Below are 18,316 nucleotides of genomic sequence, written 5' to 3' on the forward strand. Positions count from 1 at the left end.
TTACTTAATTTTCATGTTGGAACTTCCTTGTATTCCAAGAATAAATTCCACTTGTAATTGTGGAATTTGGTGTAAAATCCTTTTAATATGTATCAGACGCCCACCAAGTGCACCTAGAGAAAATGGCAAGATAAAGCGCACACGCCGCTGATGGAATGCTACCCAGCTATAGAAAAGAATAAGGAATCCTTGGGTGTATTTGGGTTAGTTTTTTACTCTATGTAACAAATTATCACAAATGTGGTGGCTAACACTTGCAGGCACCTGTCTTTGCTCGTGGGCTATCACGTCTGAGGCAGAATTCAGTTCCTTGTAGTGACAGAAGTGAGGTCATGTTCTTGCTTTGTCTCTCGAGGTCTGTAGAGTGCCACTGCCCTCCACTATACGTATCACAGAATCATGACTGGTCTCTCCTCCTCGCCACAGTTCTGCCCACGCTCAAGGGGAAATCCTGGGCAGGTCCTCCAGGGGTAGAATCCCAGGATCATCCTAGAATCCTGCCAGTGCCAGAGATGGTTGGTGGACAAAGGACCCCATTGCCCTGGCAGTGCTTTGCTGCCTTGGGATTGTCACACAGACACACAGGCATCCCTGGAGAAGACCCTGCCCCCTTGAAGGAACCACATCTCTACCAAGCGTGTGTGTTTGCTCTTAGTCTATCTCATTGTTCCCCAGCTGCAAGGTCTTCCATCACAATCCACCAGATTCAATCAGGGCCCCAGCATGAACTTGGGGTGACTCGGAGGTGGGTCAGCACCACCCGCCCTGTAGGCCTCCCGTTCTGCCTTCAGGGCGACTTCCTCAACTCACTGCTGCCCAATCCATAGCATGTCCTGTGCCAGGATCACCTAGTGGAACCTGGGCCAGTCCTGATTGATATAAATCTACGGACACACTGCCAAGAGCATTCCCAGACAGCAGGGACAGTAGCTTCTCACGCCCACAGGTCAGGGATTTTAGTAGATGGAGATTTGGGAGAACAAGCTGGAGCCCCAGCACCTTTCCAAAAAGCTCCTCCGAACATTTGCCTTGCTCATCAAGCTCCAGGTTTGCAGGATCAGACTTACTTCCTGCCTAGCTTCCCCAGGTGGCACATCTAGCTTGGGGGCAGAGACTGTCCTTGCTTACTGAACACGTAGCACAGGCCAAGTGACAGGATGGAAAGGGAGGAAAAGGGCCCAGAAAAGCAGCTTACTCAGTGAGTTAATACCGCCACCACCGGGCATGGCCAGGTGAGGGCTGTTACACAAATGAAGACTGAAGGCCAAGTGTAAGGGTGCTACAGAATGGGTCCCCCAGCCAAGGGCTTTCCTGAGCACTCACCAGGCCTATTCCAGGCACCCATACGGCCCTACATTCCAGTGGGGTGTGGTTGGTCATACAATGCTGGAAGGTGGGCAGGGTGTACACAGAAGTGGCTCAAGGAGAAAAATCACATCTAAGGGGAGGCAGGTATTTCTTCCCCAACCCAAGGCAGCAGCTCAGTGCTAGTGCAGTGGGGGCCTCTACCTTGCACACTTAACTGAAGACCCCTGTACTCCTGACATGTGAAGATCAGCCAGAGCCACCTGGCTCTTTGTAAGTTCACTCCTCACGAGGCTCCCAAGCACCAAGCAAATGGAATGGGTGCCACCAGGCCATCCAGAGGCAGGCAGCCCTTCCACACCTCCTTTCCCAGATGGATTGCCAGAGATACAGCTTAGGTTCAAATTCCCATGCCTCCACCTCAGCTGACCTTTATATATGACACAATTTCCATGAAAATCAATACCTTAACGGTTCATTTTATCAGGTTGGTGCAAAAGAAACTGCCGTTTTTCCAATTAACCTTTTAAACCAGTTTACTTTTGCACCAACCCAGCATGTTAAAAGTCCTCCAAGTTACCTGACAGCTGTCGGGTACGGGAATGCAGGTCGACTACAATTTACTGACTTGCCCTGGCAGGGCTGCGGGATCCAGACAAGAAAACACGTTCAGCACCATCTCCAAGGCTGCTTCACTCACAGCTGTCCCTGCTGTGATGCAGGACAATGGAGGTTTATCTGAGCTTTTCTCTGTACACAAACCAGACTGGTTTCAAAGAAACTCAGGCACCAAGCTGCCATCCGGGGTACAGGCAAAGCAGTGCTTACCCATGAGGAACGCTTGGCAGGGCTCCAGCCTCCCTCTAGGGTCCCCTGGCTGCCACTCCTTGGCCAAGAAGGCAGTCCTTGAAGGGTCTGAGGCTGGCCTTCTGCCCCAGAGCACACATGCTCTACAAGTTTGGGTGAAGGGCTGCAGACAGGCTCAGCATGAATCTGGGTGCAAATCAAAGCAAGGGCGAGGCCCTAAGACCTACAACGCCAAAATAACTACAAACTGCTGATTAAAATAGGCAGCTCTACTTAAAAAAATGGGATTTGTAAACTATCCACAGAATGCTATTATGGACAAACAACAGTCCTAAAATATAGAAAGGAGGATGCACTCCTGTCTCTCGCCTGCCTTGTAAAAACACCCTCATCCCAGCTGAGGCCCCCTACCTGTCCAGGTATCAAATGGAGACTACAAACTTATCACAAACTGTCAATAGAACTTTATTTCTTCTTTTCAACATCCTGTTCTGCAGCTTCCTTGGCCCTTTTTGCCCGGATGCCAAAGAGCCGGGCATTGGCACGGGCCATGCGAAGGCTGGCAAATGCCTTGAAGTTCTTCTCCTCTTCTGTGATGACCCTGGCTTTCTCCTTCTTGTAGACCTAAAAAGAGTACAAGGGGTCAAACCCTGGCCTGCAGAGAAGCCTGTAACGAGGCCCAGGACCCAAATGTCAGCAAACCCAGAGAGGTGTTGGAGACTAAGTAATGCTGAAAGAAGTGAGTGGCCAGCAGCCGGTGACAGCTGCCGTGAGCTGCCGACCAACGACGGCCTCAGCCGGGTAGGGGGAGGGGGAGCGCAAGGCTCATAATACCAGCATGGGCCAGGGAGCTGTGTCCTACACTAGACTGAGAAACAATGGCTTGAACCGGAGGGGAAAGGGGGAAGTGGAAGAAGAGGCGGGGGGGGGGGGGGGGGGGGGGAGAATAATGCTGAAAGGTTACACAAAGGCTGCCAAGGAAGAGATCCCCTTTCCCAGAGGAACCTCAAGGGCCCCATCACTTGATGGGCAGGTTACAGAATCATCCAACATGCCCTGAGATTACCTGTGGCCTGGGATTTCCAAATAGCAAGAAGGGAAAAAGGACGCAACTCCTTGTCAAAGGAGTGACAAGTGGGGTCCCCAAAAAAGAGCATACGGCCTTCCCTTGAGGAGTCCATGTGTTTAGAAGGCAGGATGCTCTTGCCACCCTTTACTCCCTTCAAGTCAATCTCCACCTCACGTTCCCTTGTGCATCCTCCCAACACCTCCACTTACATTCCGTATGGGCATCACTGGGCCTGACAGCTGGGTGGCCAATTTGAGTTCTTCAGCCTGTTAACGAGAAGGGCGAGTCAAATGGGTTCAGCTCATTTATGTAAGGGCCCCAAGCTTATAATCCTCTAAGGCAGCCCCACCTGACATTGGGTGACCGTGTGCTTGGAAGGGATAGGTGTCTGCAACTGCACGCACACATTATGTGGGTCTATGTGCCAAGTAATGGCATGGCACCAGATTCCTATTCTAGCTGACAGACACAGGCAGATGCAAAAGAGCACATATACCTGAACGGATGCAGATAAAGCAAAACGTCAACTGAAGTGTAAACCCACTCCCAACCCAACTCCAGAGAAGCCTGGATGGATGGATGGACACTATCAACTTTGTTCTAAAAGTTCTTCTAGAAATATGTGTCATACACAAAGCATTTTAGAGAGCAAATCACTTTCAATGTAAAAAAGCTAGCTCCAAGTCAAACAACTTTTACCATTCCTACAAAACAGAAACATCACATTTGAGGAGCACGTGGTGAATATTGGCGGTTCTAATTCATTTATAAATTTTCAGGAGCTTTCTGCTCATTATCAATTCTCTACTGCCCATATGTGAAGGCCAAGTTTTGGGGGATAAAAAGGTTACAGGCAAATGCTTTCCTTCTCACCCCATCTGGACCCAGCTACAGAAACTACCCCTGAACCAAGGGAAGCCACATGCTGAGGTTGGGCAGCCTCTCAGAGACCCCCACACCCCTTACGATCCCTCTGCCCCACCAGGAGCTGGGAGCAGTGTACTCACAGAGCTGTCTCCCTTCTTGGGGGCTGATGGCTTCCTGGGGAAGAGGATGAGCTTGGATCGGTACTCCTTCAGGCGCTGCACGTTGGCCTGCAGGGACTCTGTAGACTTGTTTCGCCGTCTTGGATCCACTGAGATCCCAATGGTCCGGGCCAACTTCTTATGGATGCCGGCCACCTGTCCCCAGAGACAGACACGAATGAGGCCCCAGGAGCCTCTAATTTCCATACCTTAATAAAATCGCTCAGTCGTCAGATGGAAAAGGGTTCAAATGTACTTTCATCAAGGCAGTACAGCGATTCCGGAGAATGTCATCATTTGACTGTGAGCCCAAGAGGCAAAACGTATGCTTCTGATAACGAGGTTTTGCGAGTACTCACCCTTAACTCCTCCAAGCTGAAGCCCCTGCCGGCTCGCACTTTGGTGTGGTACCTCACAGTAGGGCATCTCACTATGGGCCGGATGGGTCCCGACGCGGGGCGCGGAGCGATACGGCGCGCTTTGGCTTGCCGGGCCTTGCGTCTGAGCAGACAGAAACCAGGCAGCAGTTACCGTGCCCCAAAGCCTGTCTTCCCGCGCGGGCGTGACGTCTACGGCCTCATGCCAAAGCAGGGACACAGAGAGCGCAGACGACCCCGCCCGCCAGCGACCCCAAGCCCAGCGTCCCCACCCACTTGCCCCCAATCATAACGTTACGTCGGCTCTCAAGTGGAGCTGAAAATGCTGCACAGTTATGACATGGCAAAGGGTCCAAGCGCACTTGCACCCCAGGGAACACGGATTCCGAACACTGTCACTACCTGGCCGTGTACTCCAGGAGCCCCGCTCACCTGCGGATCTTCCGCGCTGGCTGGTTAAACCACGTGGCCACACGCCGTTGCCAGTCTTTGTGGAAGTGGGGCTTCAGGATCATGCCATTTCGGCTGGGCGCCATGGCTGCTGCCTACCGGCCTGGAGAGGAAAGCAAGTCAGGGCTCGGGTTCCGGGCGGATGCCGCGTGCAGCCCGCCTTGGCGCACCCACAGAGCCCGGCCATAGGCCAGTGCTGTCTGCGCCATGGATCCGACGCCGATGGAGGCGGATGGAGCCCGATGGCATTCGACGGCCTCCGCCAGTGCCGGACTAGAGCGTACCCACCTTCTCACAGGGAGAACAGCCACCGGAAAAGAAATGGCGCCGCAAAGCACCCCGGGATGGCAGTGAGCCTGGCCAATCTGAAGCGCCAGGACTTTCTGACCAATCAGAGCCTGGAATCACGGACGTGACGTATTCGCGTTCCCAGCCGACCTCGCGGCCACTGGATAGAGATTGCATAGCCTGTAGCACCCAACAAACTCGAATGAGCGATGCTTCAGGCTGGAGGGGAGCGGTGGCGGATGGTTTCGGCAGTGCCGGCCTGTTTCAGCCTCCGCACGCCCTGGGACTCGGTACGTTTTCCCAAAACCTAAAGCGTCGCCCTCTATGCCCCAGTCTTTGTTCCTTTCCGTTTGGCACATTTGTGCTTCTTTCTTTAGACCACACTTAACGTTTGCTGTAAGCGGGGCATCCTGTACTTCACATGTATTTTCACATGGAATCGCTCTGCTCGGCGGAAGGATCAGGTAACTTCTCTGAGGTCGGGAGTAAGTGGTGGCACTAAGAATTCCTGTGGCGGAGTGCAGATGTCCCACTTCCCGCTGTGCACGCGGCCTCCACGGAGGCGAGCATCATAAAAACACTAACTAGTCAGGCATACGTCCATAATTTGTGCCTCGCGCGTCTCCTATTCTCCAAGTCTGGGAATTCACCAACACCGTACTCCTACTATCTCTTAAGAGACTTTACTTCCTGGTAACCCACTTTCTCAGCTTTACACCCATCATCAAGCTTCCTCCTAGCAAAACTTAATCAACAGTTTAAGAATTTCATGGCACAAAATGAGAAATTTGAAGCTCTGTGCTCTGCACTGGGAAAATAAGTTGCTGATAAAGTTTTCTGCCCTATTGAGATACCCATGGGTGTTGGAAAAATCACTGAAGAATTACAAGATGAATGCACTGAGCCTACATGGGAAGTTCAAACCCTCACCCTGCCATTTAATAGATACGTGCTCAATTATGAAACAGGGCAATAGCAGCCCTGCTTTTCTGACAAGTTCTCAGGCACATTTCAGCGATCCCACCATGGCCAAGATACTTTGCTCTTTGTAATCTCAAACATTCCTGTCCCCATCCCCAACTTCCCTTTCTGGATGGACCCACAGATTCACGTATCTCCATCAATCCTAACCCTCACCTCCACCTGAGCTCCAGCTGCTTGTGGTCAAGACGCTGTCCTGGGACACTGGGTCGGGGGTTAGGTCTGTTCAGAATCCAGTTAGCGGTAAGAAGGTAAAGTTGTAATTTGAGGACCTTGCTCTGCTGCACACAACCAAACCAGACATAGAACCCAATTTTTCATGCTTGAATACTTCATACCTTACTTCAATCGAAAATTATGCAGAACAGCGAGACAAAAAATTCTGATATGAAAATTCTGTTGAAAATGTGTTCAGCTTTCCCGTTGGGAAAGATCAGTGGGAAAGCTTAAAGAAGTGAACTGTTATGAACTGTCATGCAGAGGTCCTGATACAAAGGCTTGGGTGGCTCAAGGGTTTTAAAAATCTTTAGCTATAGGAATAGTTCTGTCCCTTGCACAGAAACTCCACAGCCACAACTCTGCTTAAGGGCCTTTGTCCTGGGCTTAGGCCTGAAAGGGCTAGCTGATGCCCCTGGAAGTAGCACTCAACTAAGGGCATCAGGGATTCCTGGCTAAGTCTCCTTGGGGGTGTGGCAGTATGCTCTGCACACCCCCCAGCATTTCCTTGCAAGATTGAGCCCCAATTACTCATGGCAGCACCTGCTCGCTCATTCCGCATCTGCACCTCACCGGCCTCCTCCATGTAGTGCTTTGAGGGTCAGCCTCAAAGAAATCCAGTCTTAAGATAGTCAACAATAGCTTCTCAATCCCTTTCAGACACAGTCTTGATTGTTTAAATTATAGTAAAGTGACTTTTGAGTGATTGTTTGCGGGGGCAAAAGTCACATCCCTATAGCACTTTGCCAAAAATTAGCATGTTAATCTTTGTCATATAAATATAGGCCGATGGTTAAATTAGGAAAAGCAGTGGCCTAATAATAAGAATGGATAATGGATTTTCTTCAGAGGTCGATGGCGGAATTATTTTATACAGAAATCTTGTGTGATCCCTATGCAAACAAGGCGATGATTGTACGAAGAGTGATACTGAATTCCCGACCTGGGAAAAATGGTGATCCAGTGGCAGAAAATTTCTGAGTAGAAGAAGTAAATTTACCAGGTAATATCAATGAAGCCCAATTACAAGTCAGAACTCTTTACCTTTCTGTGGATCCTTACATGCGTTGTAAAATGAATGAAGACACTGGATCTGATGATGTAACACCTTGGCAGCTGTATCAAGTGGTTGATGGTGGAGGTGTTGGGATTATAGAAGAAAGCAAACACAAATTTTACTAAAGGTGATTTTGTGACTTCTTTCTATTGGCCCAGGCGAACCAAGAGTTATCCTGGATGGAAATAGTCTTCAAAAGGTAGACCCACAAGTTGTGGATGGACACCTTTCATACTTTCTTGGGGCCATAGGTATGCCTGGTTTGACTTCCTTGATGGGGATACAGGGAAAAGATCATATAACTGCTGGATCTAATCAGACAATGGTTGCTAGTGGGGCTGCTGATGCTTGTGGATCTGTAGCTGGGCAGATGAATCAGAATGGCCACATCATCCTGTGTGGTCAGTTTCTCAGTACAACAAACATGTGCCTTATCCTCCCATTAACCCCTGATACAGAAGCAATCCGGAAAGAAAGGACCATCACAAGAGAAAGGTTTCTGGTGTTATATAAGGACAAATTTGAGTTTGCTATTCTACGGTTGAGTCAGTGGTTTAAAGAAGGAAAGCTAAAGCTCAAAGAAACTATGATAAACGGATTGGAAAACATGGGAGCTGCATTCCAGTCCATGATGACAGGAGGTAACATTGGAAAGCAGATAGTTTGCATTTCAGAAGAAACCTCTTTGTAATCTCTGTAAATGTCTTCATCAAGGAAATAGTTTTCTTTCCATTTTGCACAAAGATTTTGAAGATACATTAAAAAAACCTTACAGTATAGCTTTTGATCATAGTATGATCATAGGTGGTATTTTCTTAGTTGCATAATTCTTTCTTACACCTTCAATATCATACATGTACTCTACCTCCAACATGACTATTTACAATGATAGACTGAAGTCAACATGATCTATTTTTCTTTCTTTTGCTAAAACTAGTATTACACGTGATATTTTTATCAGATATTCTGAAACCACTGGAGATTTGATACAGCTGTTAATGGAGCACACAAAACAAATTTTTTAAAATCAATAACTTTTATTTAAAATGGAATGCTTGAGAAGGCACTTAGTAAATATTTGTTTTACATAATTCTTGAATTGAAACTTGGAGTAAGAATAGAATTGGGATAGCCTTTCCATATTGTAGCTGGAAAAGGGACTTAATGGCAGGGTGTTTGTGTAGAGGTTTGGGGGAATTCAGTGTCTGTGGAACATTTTTGGGGATAGGAGAGCAGAGGCTTTGTGTGGGGAATGGTATGAGAAAGTAAGTAACAGGTTGGTTAGGTTGATGGAGAGACTAGATTTACTACAGAAGATGATCTGTTTGTGTTTTGCCAGTTTCCTGTAGAGCCTAAAAACTCAAATACTTAGCGATAAAAGCACATGTTTATTTTAGGTTAGCAGGCACATACTGTCAAATAGTTGTAAAGATTTCAAGGGCAAATAAATATAAATATCACTTGGAGTTTTAGGTGATCAAAAAGATTTAGACGGCAAAGAGAGCTTCAGAAAATGCCAGGCCTGACTGGGAAAATTAACAAATAGTTGTAAACATGAATGTGCGAGACCTAATGTAACTCTAAATAAGAGTTTTATTAAATGTAAATCCTTTAAACATTAAAATCGAGGATCTTTTTCTGGAAAAAAAAAAGAATGGATAATGTTACACTGTTTCATCACAAAACTGATAACCATCCAGCCTCTCAACTTTCCAAAATCATGGCCTACACATAAATCAGATACAGGCTAACTCAAAGGTTCCTGTAGTATGAGAAATACATCAGTGAAAGACAATTGGAAGTATATTATCATAATCATAAATATTTTAAAGTTCCTAAGAGAGTAGATTTTAAAAGTTCCCATTACAAGAAAAAACAATTTGTAACTGTGTGGTGATGGATGTTAACTACACTTACTGTCCTAATCATTTTGCAGTATATACAAATATAGAACCATTACATTGTACACCTGAAACTAATATATGTCAATTATACCTTAATAAGTTTTTTTTAAAAAGCAAAACAAAAATCATGTTTATTTGGGTATAGATCAGAGCAAAGAACAATTTATATTATGATTTAAGAACTACAAGTTAATTATTTTTCTTATTCTTTAATGAGGTTCTGAGGTTCTTGTGTTCAAGATACATGTTTACCTAAGGAACATGTGGTTATCTCAGGAGATTTCACACACCTAACTCGGACAAAGACAGTGCCAGAAGCTACAGTCAGGCCACGCTGTACCAGTTCTGCTGGGCAGAGGGTCAGAGTTCACTTCCAGAGTCACACACAGGTTGCCCAGGTTGTTCTGGCTGCTCCAGGGACCACGTGTTACGGAAGCCTCTTCACCTCTAGGACCCCTCTTGAAGTACGAGCTTCACCGTGCACGAGATAGCAGAGGATGTAACTCCTGACACTTTTCAAGTGCCATGTGTCTCCCGACAGGGAGGTTGACGTAGTTAAGGATCAGTCCCAAGGCCAAAGTCGGCAAACAACTCCTGTCAATCAGAGCACAAAGCAGACCCCCCTGGCTGAGGGTCAGTGAGCCCACTTACACCAGTGAGTGCTGGGAAAGCCCGCTGCACCTTCCCCACCATACCAAGGCAGCCCCTTTCATGCCATTTACATCCTTTCCCTGGCTAAGTACCTTCTGGCACTCAGCAAATGATTTTCCAAACAGACATGGGCCATTGTAGTGGGTAAAGTACAAGGAGGATGAGCTTGGCCATGTCCACCGTTAGAGATTACAAAGTATTGCCCTCAGGCAAAGACAGCACCCAGAAACTGTGAAATGAATTTGGGGAACTGGGGCAAACGCAAAAGTGTCCTCACAAAACTCCAGAGCTGCCCACCCTCAGGTGTGTAACCACACGTGCACCTGCCCATATACAGCTCAGCAGGCGTTGCCTCAGGGCATTAAGTGTGGGATCAGCAACAGAACTACTATTCTGTCAGGAAGTACCCATAAGCCATGGCTCCAAACACCACTGATGAGAGGCAGCGGGTAGGAGCACCTGAGTGCATGTAGCACACCCTCAGGGACACGGGAGCCGAGTGCACTCCATGTTTTTTTTTTTTTTTACTTGGGGAACAGTGTGTTTCTCCAGGGCCCATCAGTTCCAAGTCGTCTTTCAATCTAGTTGTAGAGGGCGCAGCTCAGCTCCAAGTCCAGTTGCCGTTTGTAATCTTAGTTGCAGGGGGCACAGCCCACCATCCCATGCGGGAATTGAACCAGCAGCCTAGTTAAGAGTTCATGTTCTAACCTATTGCGCCATCCGGCTGCCCCACTCCACCTGTCTTGTAATAATGGGGTGTCCTGGGCCCTTTATCCCAGATTCCTACAAAAGGGGTCCTTCAATTGGTTATCGCATAGCTGAAATTAGAACCTGCAAACACAATCCTGTGATCCAGAACAAACCCAGTAGCCCTTCTGGGTTAGAACTGGCCACATGGTACAAAGTTGGGTTCTCCATCCTAAAGTATCACAGCAGGCCTCAGGTGTCCTCCACACGGTGCCACCAGAGCAGTGAGAGGTTCTGGTGCACACATATCTGAATGGCAGTAGGTGGCAGTGTTTTAATCCTCTAGAGCCCAGTGCCTGTCACAACGCTGTAACCCCACTGATGAGAACACAGGCTCCGATCCTTTCACAGGGATCCTGTCAGCATGCTGATGAAGTCACAGGGATTGGGAAGGGCCCATGCACAAGCGCCGGCATGAACAGGCTGTGCAGAGCCTGACTGCTGCACTGCCCCTGGATCCACACAGCACCCACGAAATGACAGTGTCATAAACCTGGGAACTCCTTCATGTGCACCTGTAACAAGCACTGATAACCCTCTCCATGGGGGAAAACGATCTACAAATGCAAAACTAAATCATCTCTGCAAAGACTTTACTAATCACAGGTAGTGAAACCAACAAATCTCAGAAGCCCTTCAGCAGGGAACAGTGCGGGCCCAGAGGTACAAGTCTGCGGCGAAAAGGAACTTGGGGGACAGTTGATGAAGGAGTTCACTTCCTGAGTCCCCACAGGCACCACTAATGAGGTCCAGCTATTTGGGCCAAGACGGCTCCTCCCCTTGAAGGGGGGGCTGCTGAGGTGCCTCCTCCTCCCCAGAATCTTGCTTCTCGCTCTCAGCATCACTCCACCTCAGAGGCGCGATCATCTTCTTGGGCCCGTGAGGCGGTGGGCCGATGAGGGCCTCGATGTCGTCGTAGTTGATCACTTCCTTTTCCAGCAGGGCGTTCGCCAGCTAGAAAGAACAAAGGGCAGTGTGTGAGCCCAGGGGCTAAGGGCACAGACAAGAAGAGCCTTTTGAGAGCAGAGCCCTGAGAAGGAGGGGGGCCCTCAGCTTCCCAGGAAGGGGCGTCTGTGAGCAGGACACCCCTGGACAGGCTACTTTCCCAGGGAAGCAGCACACGCAGGCAGCTTGAGCAAAGAATCACTCCCTGTCTCAACCTTGGAGATGGTTTCCCAGCTGCAGCCTCATTAATTTTCTGCTTCCCTTCCAAATCTCTGCTTCCAAATCTATTTGGGGCAACTTCAATTTCCTTTACCAAACAAGGTGTGTGTGTGTGTGCATGGGGGCTGGGGACTAAAATGCAGAACCTCCTCGCTGGCACTTGTGGAAAGGGATGCTGGCATGGGGACCTCACAGTTTGGAAGGGAGCCTCTGTCTCTCTATATGTGGTTGTGGAAAACACGCTGAATGAATCCTGTGCGCATCCCGCGTCAGTAGCCCGTCGCTGCCGCTCAGTCCCCATTACAAGGAATGCTGCCACAGCCACTTGGACTGGTTTCCGTCACCCCAAAACTGGAGCAACCACTTCCTCTGTGTGGCTACTCTAATATATGACTACGTCCTGTACCCCCACCTGTGGTGTGAGGCAGGACATTGTCGGCTCACCACAGGGAGCCTGAGTCCTGCCCACATGGGACACTGGGGACTTTGTCAATGGCAGTTTCTGGCTCAGCAGGTCAGGTACTGCCCACAAACTATTCTAAACTTTAAAATTTATTTTAAAATTTTCAGAAGTTTGACTTGGAAAAAGATTAAACAATTTTGACCAAACACTAGTAATTGCTAATGCTAGGTAATAGGCACATGAGGGTTTATTACAGTCTTTCTACTTTGAAGGAACTGGCTTGACATGTTCATAATAAAAGGCTAAAAAATGTATGAAAAATACTAGATTTCAGTTGAACTGGGTAGAATACATACGGGTTATGTTGTTTTCTAAAGTTCTGTGTACGTTTGAAATATTACAGAAAAGGGTGACCAGTGGTGCCCGCATGGTGTAGTGATGGTCGCCCCCCACCACACACACACACACACACACACACACACAACTTCTGGAGGGACAGGCAGTGCCTGGAGGTGGGAAAGCACCGTCTCACCGCATGCAGCTTGTCCAGGTTGCCCTGCAGCAGCTTCTCGGTGTGCCTGTAGGCCTTCGCCACCAGCAGGCGAGCTTCCTACGGGGGAAAGGAAAGAGCTCTGTAATGAGCACAGGTGACCACTATTCACTTCGTCCATACAGCCTGGTGCTGGCACCAATGTACACGAAAGGACCGTAGGTTCAGGAACATGGCCTTTTGTCTCACAGTGACAGGCGCGCTCAGCTGCCAAGTTTCCCTGGGAATGCCCTCGGTCAGGATGCCTGCCCACCAGCCGTTCACACCCCCCGACGCCCCACCGGTTCCCGGAGGTCAGGGACCCTGTGTCTGTCCCCCATGCCTGCAGCTGCCTCACATGCTTGTGCACCAGGACAGGCCAAACACTGCCGTGGCCCAGTGTCTCAGGGACCGTGCAGTGCACCCCTGCTGGCCATGGGGGTCACTGGCACTGGCTGTCATTTATGCATTTATGTGATATTCTTCCCAGTTTCCCGTCATCTACAGTTTCATCAGGAGCCACACAGGTCCTCATCTAAGAACACACACTCAGCAGGTCAGAGTGACAAGGGGCCAGGAGGAACAGCCACCATGTGAGGGCACGCGACGGATCAGCTGGGCGCTGTGAGGAGCCGCCTCTGAATGGGGAGCTACGGTCCTCGCCTGGCAGAGAGCACAGCACCACATGGAGTCTTCCCCTCCCCCAGCTGCGGTGCAGGCTGGGGCAGAGGCCGCCGAGCTGTGGCAGCGAGGGCCGTGCACTTACGTGGTCCATCATCTGCTGGAGGCCCTGGCTGAAGGGGCGCCGTCCGATACCCACAAGGCCCTCCTGAGCGTCGGGGAAGGACACGGGCCCGATGCTCGGCGCCATCCCGAACTGCTTCACCATGGAGTAGGCGATGCGAGTGACCTTCCGCAGGTCATCCTGTGCCCCTGGGGGGTGGGGACAAACAACAGTTTTCTGCTGGTGATACTGAGTCAGGGCACCGCAGGGACCCCACTGGTATACACCTGGGCCTGACAGCAAATACAGCGTCCCCAGAGGACAACTGAATCCTGTTACTGTTCCTTAAAAGAGTCCGGAAAGTAAAAGAAAATGCTCTTTGGTTTATAACACAACTACTGGGGTGCATGTTGGCACTCATTTCACTGGCAGTTCTCTGGCACATCTGTCACCGGAACCCCAACATCACAGGGACTGAGAAGGGAAACTCCGGCCTGCTCTCTGGACAGCCCAGTGCAATAACAGCTTGAGAACAGTGAAGTGGCTCGAATTACCAACAATTAACCAATTAAATGTGTTTATTGTCTGCATGTAAGTAAGTTTTTGTAACAATTATTTTAAAAAGCCTTGCTTCATTCCAAATCTTTGACCATAGCTCATCTTTTAAAAAACCACTTAATGAAATTCAAACTATATCTGCGCGTCCTACTATTCAAATCCCTCCATCAGACTCACCCCCCTCCCCACGCAGAAGGGCTAATGGATATAAAAGCATCGAGAGAACTCCAGCAGGGCCAGCTCCTCACCAGAAGTGACCTTGTTGAAGGAGATGCTCTCCGACACGCGGCCCCCCAGGGCCATGCACATTCGCTCAAACAGCTGCTCTTTGCTGAAAAGGTACTGGTCTCTCGGGAGCATCTGAGCAAAGCCCAGAGCAGCGTTTGTCCGCGGCGCGATGGAGACCTGCAGAATGTCAGGTGGCTCGAGTTAACAGGCAGGACACAGGCTTTAAAGGTGAAAGTGGGGCAGTGTAAGGTCTTCCATCGGAGAGTGTCAAAGCAGTTGAGCAAATCTGTCCTTTCCCCATTTTTATAACAAGATGCTATAATTAAAGAAAACCAGCGCACACTGTGGGTGTTTTCATCACATTACTATGTATATAAATAAAGAACAAAGACAGGGCCTCTTAGCTGAACCAACCAGGAGGTGCAGGGACCAATGCCACTGAGCACCCCCACACCCACGGCCCCTCCTACGCTTCGGGCACCCTGACCAGGAGGCTATGAAGGGGGCACAGAGACTATCCTCGTCTTCACCTTCCCCCACAGCCCAACACCAGGTGTGTGCACGGCTCCAGGGGGACAAAGCCTGCGAAACAAGGAGACAGATGCTGTTTCTGAGGGTGACGGCAGCAGGAGGACCACCTCACAGTCCCCCGAGAAGCAGAAGAGGAAACTTAAAATCCAACACTGAAGTGAACTACAACTGAAAAGCCTGGAAATAATGACCAAACAGGGACTTCACCATCGTGCCCTAGCAGAGTGTAAGCCTCGGGAGGGAGGTTTTCTGATTATGACTCGTTTATGACTTTTAGTCAACAAATGAAGCAAAATTTCTAAAAACTTGATCGTGGATTTTTCTGCATTAATTTTTATTGAGATATTTATCTTGCATTGAAGTATTTATCTTGATTACTGAATTTTGTAGCACCCCATAACTATCACACCCTAGGTGACTGTCCCACCTGACTCATGCTGGGCCGGGCTCTGACCACCTCAGTGACTGGTGCATATACTTGTTTCTGTCAGAAAACACTAGACTGCCCGCCCTCTGAGGAGCATATAAAAGGAACTGGCCTGATCAGCACTGACTTCACCAAACATGACTAACAAACATGAGCGTAACATCTGCTTTGCTACAACTACCACCACTGAGTAACAGACCTTAAACACTAACATACCAGACGGGATGGCTCCACTGTTCCCCAGGTTGGGTCTCAGGGACCTGCAGGGCAGCTCCTTCCCAGCTGGTAGAACCAAACCACCTGCACAGGCTCCCAATGGCTCTACTCGCTCAGGTCTATATGGAGGGTACGATTCAATCCATGCCCTCACCTTGACAGACTGGGCACCTGCCTCCCCAATATTTAGTTTTCTTAATGGTCATTCAAGCATCTCCTGGCCATGAATACACACATGTTGGAAGAGCTATGATATTACCATTTAATACAAATAAATTGTCATCAAGCTCACAGATGTCTACAAGAGTAGACATTTTTAAATGTGTACTAAACTCATTTCTTTTTAAGCTTAGGAATCATTAGATGAACACATTTTAGAGTTGATAGTAAACTTGGCAATTCTTAATTCCAAGACTGACTAGATGGGGAATGACACCCCAACTAGTCATGTGACTTTCCAACAGTCATCCCCAAACTGGACCCCACTGGTTTAGATGTCAGACCTCCTCCTGCCCTACGCTTCCCAGGGGAGGGATCCTGCAGTCACCTCCCACCTATTCCCAGGTCCACCTCAGACTGCGCTGTATCTTTACCAAGCACACAAACAGGTGGCACTTCCAAAGTCAGCTTTGTTCCAGGGCCAGGTGGGGTCACACCAGATCCTCCCGGCGGCCCCCCCCCCCCGCCCCGCCGACACCCTACCTTCATCACAGCCTCGGTGTGCTCCAGCAGCCAGCCGACCAGAGCATGACCTGACTCATGAAACGCAACCACCTTCTGTTCTTCCTTCGAGAGGATCGTGCTCTTTTTGGCTGTCCCTGAAAGAACGTCCAGGACCCTGAGTTCAGGCGCACTGAGAAGCCTGCGTAAGCATATGAGGAACCTTCCTTAATCAGCCTTGCAAGATTTTTTACCATGTGTCATCAAGGCAAGGATGGTCACCTCCTGCATCTGCCCCAAGCTGACCCCTGCAACTAGTCCTCGCTGCTATTCCAACTGGAAGGGAAACTCATTAGGTAGGAGAGGTGGAGGGGACCGTGCTTGTTCCCACTTCCATAAATTATGGAATAAATCCAAACAGCTTGTGCAGGCTTTGTGGGTGGGGCTGCAGGGCTGACAGGATTAGCACGGGCCCCTCTGAGCTCTAGGTTTCTTGTAGACAGCTAGCTGCAGTCCCTGTGACTCTCGACTTCTCTTTTACCCTGAGTAGCTGACCACCTTGGTGACTTGATCTTTTTTTTTTTTTTTTTTAAAGATTTTATTGGGGAACAATGGTCAAATTGTTGTCTTTTCAATCTTAGTTGTGGGGGGTTCTGTTCAGCTTCAAGTTGTTGTTCTTTCAGTCTTAGTTGTGGAGGGCGCAGCTCAGCTCCAGGTCCAGTTGCCGTTGCTAGTTGCAGGGGGCACAGCCCACCATCCCTTGCGGGAGTCGAACCGGCAACCATGTGGTTGAGAGGACAGGCTCCAACCAACTGAGCCATCCGGGAGCTCAACGGCAGCTCAGCTCAAGGTGCCGTGCCCAATCTTAGTTGCAGGGGGCAGAGCCCACCATCCCTCGCGGGACTCGAGGAATCGAACCGGCAACCTTGTGGTTGAGAGCCCACTGGCCCATGTGGGAATTGAACCGGCAGCCTTCGGAGCTAGGAGCATGGAGCTCCAACCACCTGAGCCACCGGGCCGGCCCCTGATCTTTTTTTTTAATTTCATTTTTTTTTATTTTATATTGAGGGTGCAGCTCACAGTGGCCCCTGCGGGGATTGAACCAGCAACCTTGGTGTTATCAGCACCACACTCTAACCAACTGAGCTAACCTGCCACCCCTTGTGTCTTTATCTTTCATTTCCCCTGTTCAAATTACTGCTGAGGTTTCATTCACTGTCCCAGACATCCTGAAGTTTCCATTTTATGCAACTTGAGTCAGCTCTAGGTTCAGAGTATTTACATGTCATGCTACTAGGATCACCTGCCACCATTTACCAAAGTCGTACATTCTAAGACACACTGGCTGTAGCAGATGAACCATTTCAACCAGAGCTGATTATAATGAGCCCCTAAACATGAAATCACAGCCTCACAAGATGGGTTTTTCCTGCATACAAACGTGTTCCAGCTCAGGCAGCCCACCCTGGAATGGCAGGCGAGCGCGTCTTGTTCTAAGCACTGCATACATGGGGGGCAGTATTCTGGTAGTATTTCCTCCAGTCATTCCCGCTTTGATACTAACACTGTAAGCTTATCACTTTCCACATAAAAATAAATGGCTTATATAAAACCAAATTTATAGTAAGAAACAGCAACTTTAGTCCTTTCTATCCACACAAGTTCACATCTTTCCCAAGCTGCAGCCTGGGAACTTGGTGGCTTTTGTCTAGATTTTAACTCAAACTGAGCGTGATGGGAATGCACTTCCTATAGGGACAGCTTATGCTGGAGGGCTCATGACCTACATGCGGGGCTCACTACCTGTAAGCATGGCTTGTGCTCCTCAAACATCTGTAGGAAGGACCCCTTTCCCTTTTTGAAAATCGTCAGTATCTTGAACTAACACTTTTGTTCTGAACTCGGTTCAAAGACAAGATGCACTGCTCATGTCTGGATGTTGTCACATGGAGCTATGGAAGCTTCTAGATGCTTTCTCTCAGTTTTCGTCCTTCTCTCC

At 49.0% G+C, this 18,316-nt stretch overlaps 2 protein-coding genes, 1 non-coding gene and 1 pseudogene across 5 annotated transcripts in view; 1 reads left to right on the top strand and 3 right to left on the bottom strand.

The window, feature by feature from the left end:
* Nucleotides 1-2,561: 2,561 nt before the first annotated feature.
* On the bottom strand, nucleotides 2,562-5,427 carry RPL13 (ribosomal protein L13). Its single transcript, XM_019742754.3, has 6 exons — nucleotides 5,322-5,427; nucleotides 5,016-5,136; nucleotides 4,566-4,707; nucleotides 4,189-4,362; nucleotides 3,391-3,447; nucleotides 2,562-2,736 (listed from the first exon to the last, which is right to left on the bottom strand). Exons 2-6 carry the CDS (start codon nucleotides 5,117-5,119, stop codon nucleotides 2,578-2,580), a joined length of 636 nt encoding a protein of 211 aa, XP_019598313.1. The 5' UTR covers nucleotides 5,120-5,136; nucleotides 5,322-5,427; the 3' UTR covers nucleotides 2,562-2,577.
* Nucleotides 4,419-4,502, bottom strand: LOC141567774 (small nucleolar RNA MBII-202). The gene has a single exon (XR_012490603.2). It is a non-coding gene; the product is annotated as a small nucleolar RNA MBII-202 (small nucleolar RNA).
* A 25-nt stretch (nucleotides 5,428-5,452) lies between the features above and the next one.
* On the top strand, nucleotides 5,453-9,199 carry LOC109453143 (prostaglandin reductase 2 pseudogene; annotated as a pseudogene). The gene is made up of 2 exons (XR_016022016.1): nucleotides 5,453-5,611; nucleotides 5,699-9,199. The product of XR_016022016.1 is annotated as a prostaglandin reductase 2 pseudogene (transcript).
* Nucleotides 9,200-11,453: 2,254 nt separating this feature from the next.
* SPG7 (SPG7 matrix AAA peptidase subunit, paraplegin) overlaps nucleotides 11,454-18,316 on the bottom strand; it is a 30,540-nt gene continuing 23,677 nt past the window's right edge. For both annotated transcript variants that reach the window (XM_019742649.3, XM_019742648.3), the window contains exons 13-17: nucleotides 16,360-16,475; nucleotides 14,504-14,660; nucleotides 13,740-13,906; nucleotides 12,977-13,054; nucleotides 11,454-11,831 (exon numbers count right to left, since the gene is read on the bottom strand). In XM_019742649.3, the coding sequence (XP_019598208.2) occupies nucleotides 11,631-11,831; nucleotides 12,977-13,054; nucleotides 13,740-13,906; nucleotides 14,504-14,660; nucleotides 16,360-16,475 (719 nt within the window). In that variant the 3' untranslated portion in view covers nucleotides 11,454-11,630. The remainder of the gene's footprint in view (nucleotides 11,832-12,976; nucleotides 13,055-13,739; nucleotides 13,907-14,503; nucleotides 14,661-16,359; nucleotides 16,476-18,316) is intronic.

This window comes from Rhinolophus sinicus, chromosome 8 (genome assembly GCF_057876585.1).
Source record: "Rhinolophus sinicus isolate RSI-liver-muscle chromosome 8, RSI-T2T, whole genome shotgun sequence".
In the NCBI taxonomy this organism is placed as follows: domain Eukaryota; kingdom Metazoa; phylum Chordata; class Mammalia; order Chiroptera; family Rhinolophidae; genus Rhinolophus; species Rhinolophus sinicus.

What these genes read in the sequence shown, in the direction of transcription:
- RPL13 (XM_019742754.3), bottom strand. Translation starts at nt 5,119, where the DNA reads ATGGCGCCCAGCCGAAATGGCATGATCCTGAAGCCCCACTTCCACAAA. An exon ending in CCAGCGCGGAAGATCCGCAG is followed by an intron (nt 4,708 to 5,015) that starts GTGAGCGGGGCT and finishes CTGTCTGCTCAG; the next exon opens with ACGCAAGGCCCGGCAAGCCA. An exon ending in TCAGCTTGGAGGAGTTAAGG is followed by an intron (nt 4,363 to 4,565) that starts GTGAGTACTCGC and finishes CTCTGGGGACAG; the next exon opens with GTGGCCGGCATCCATAAGAA.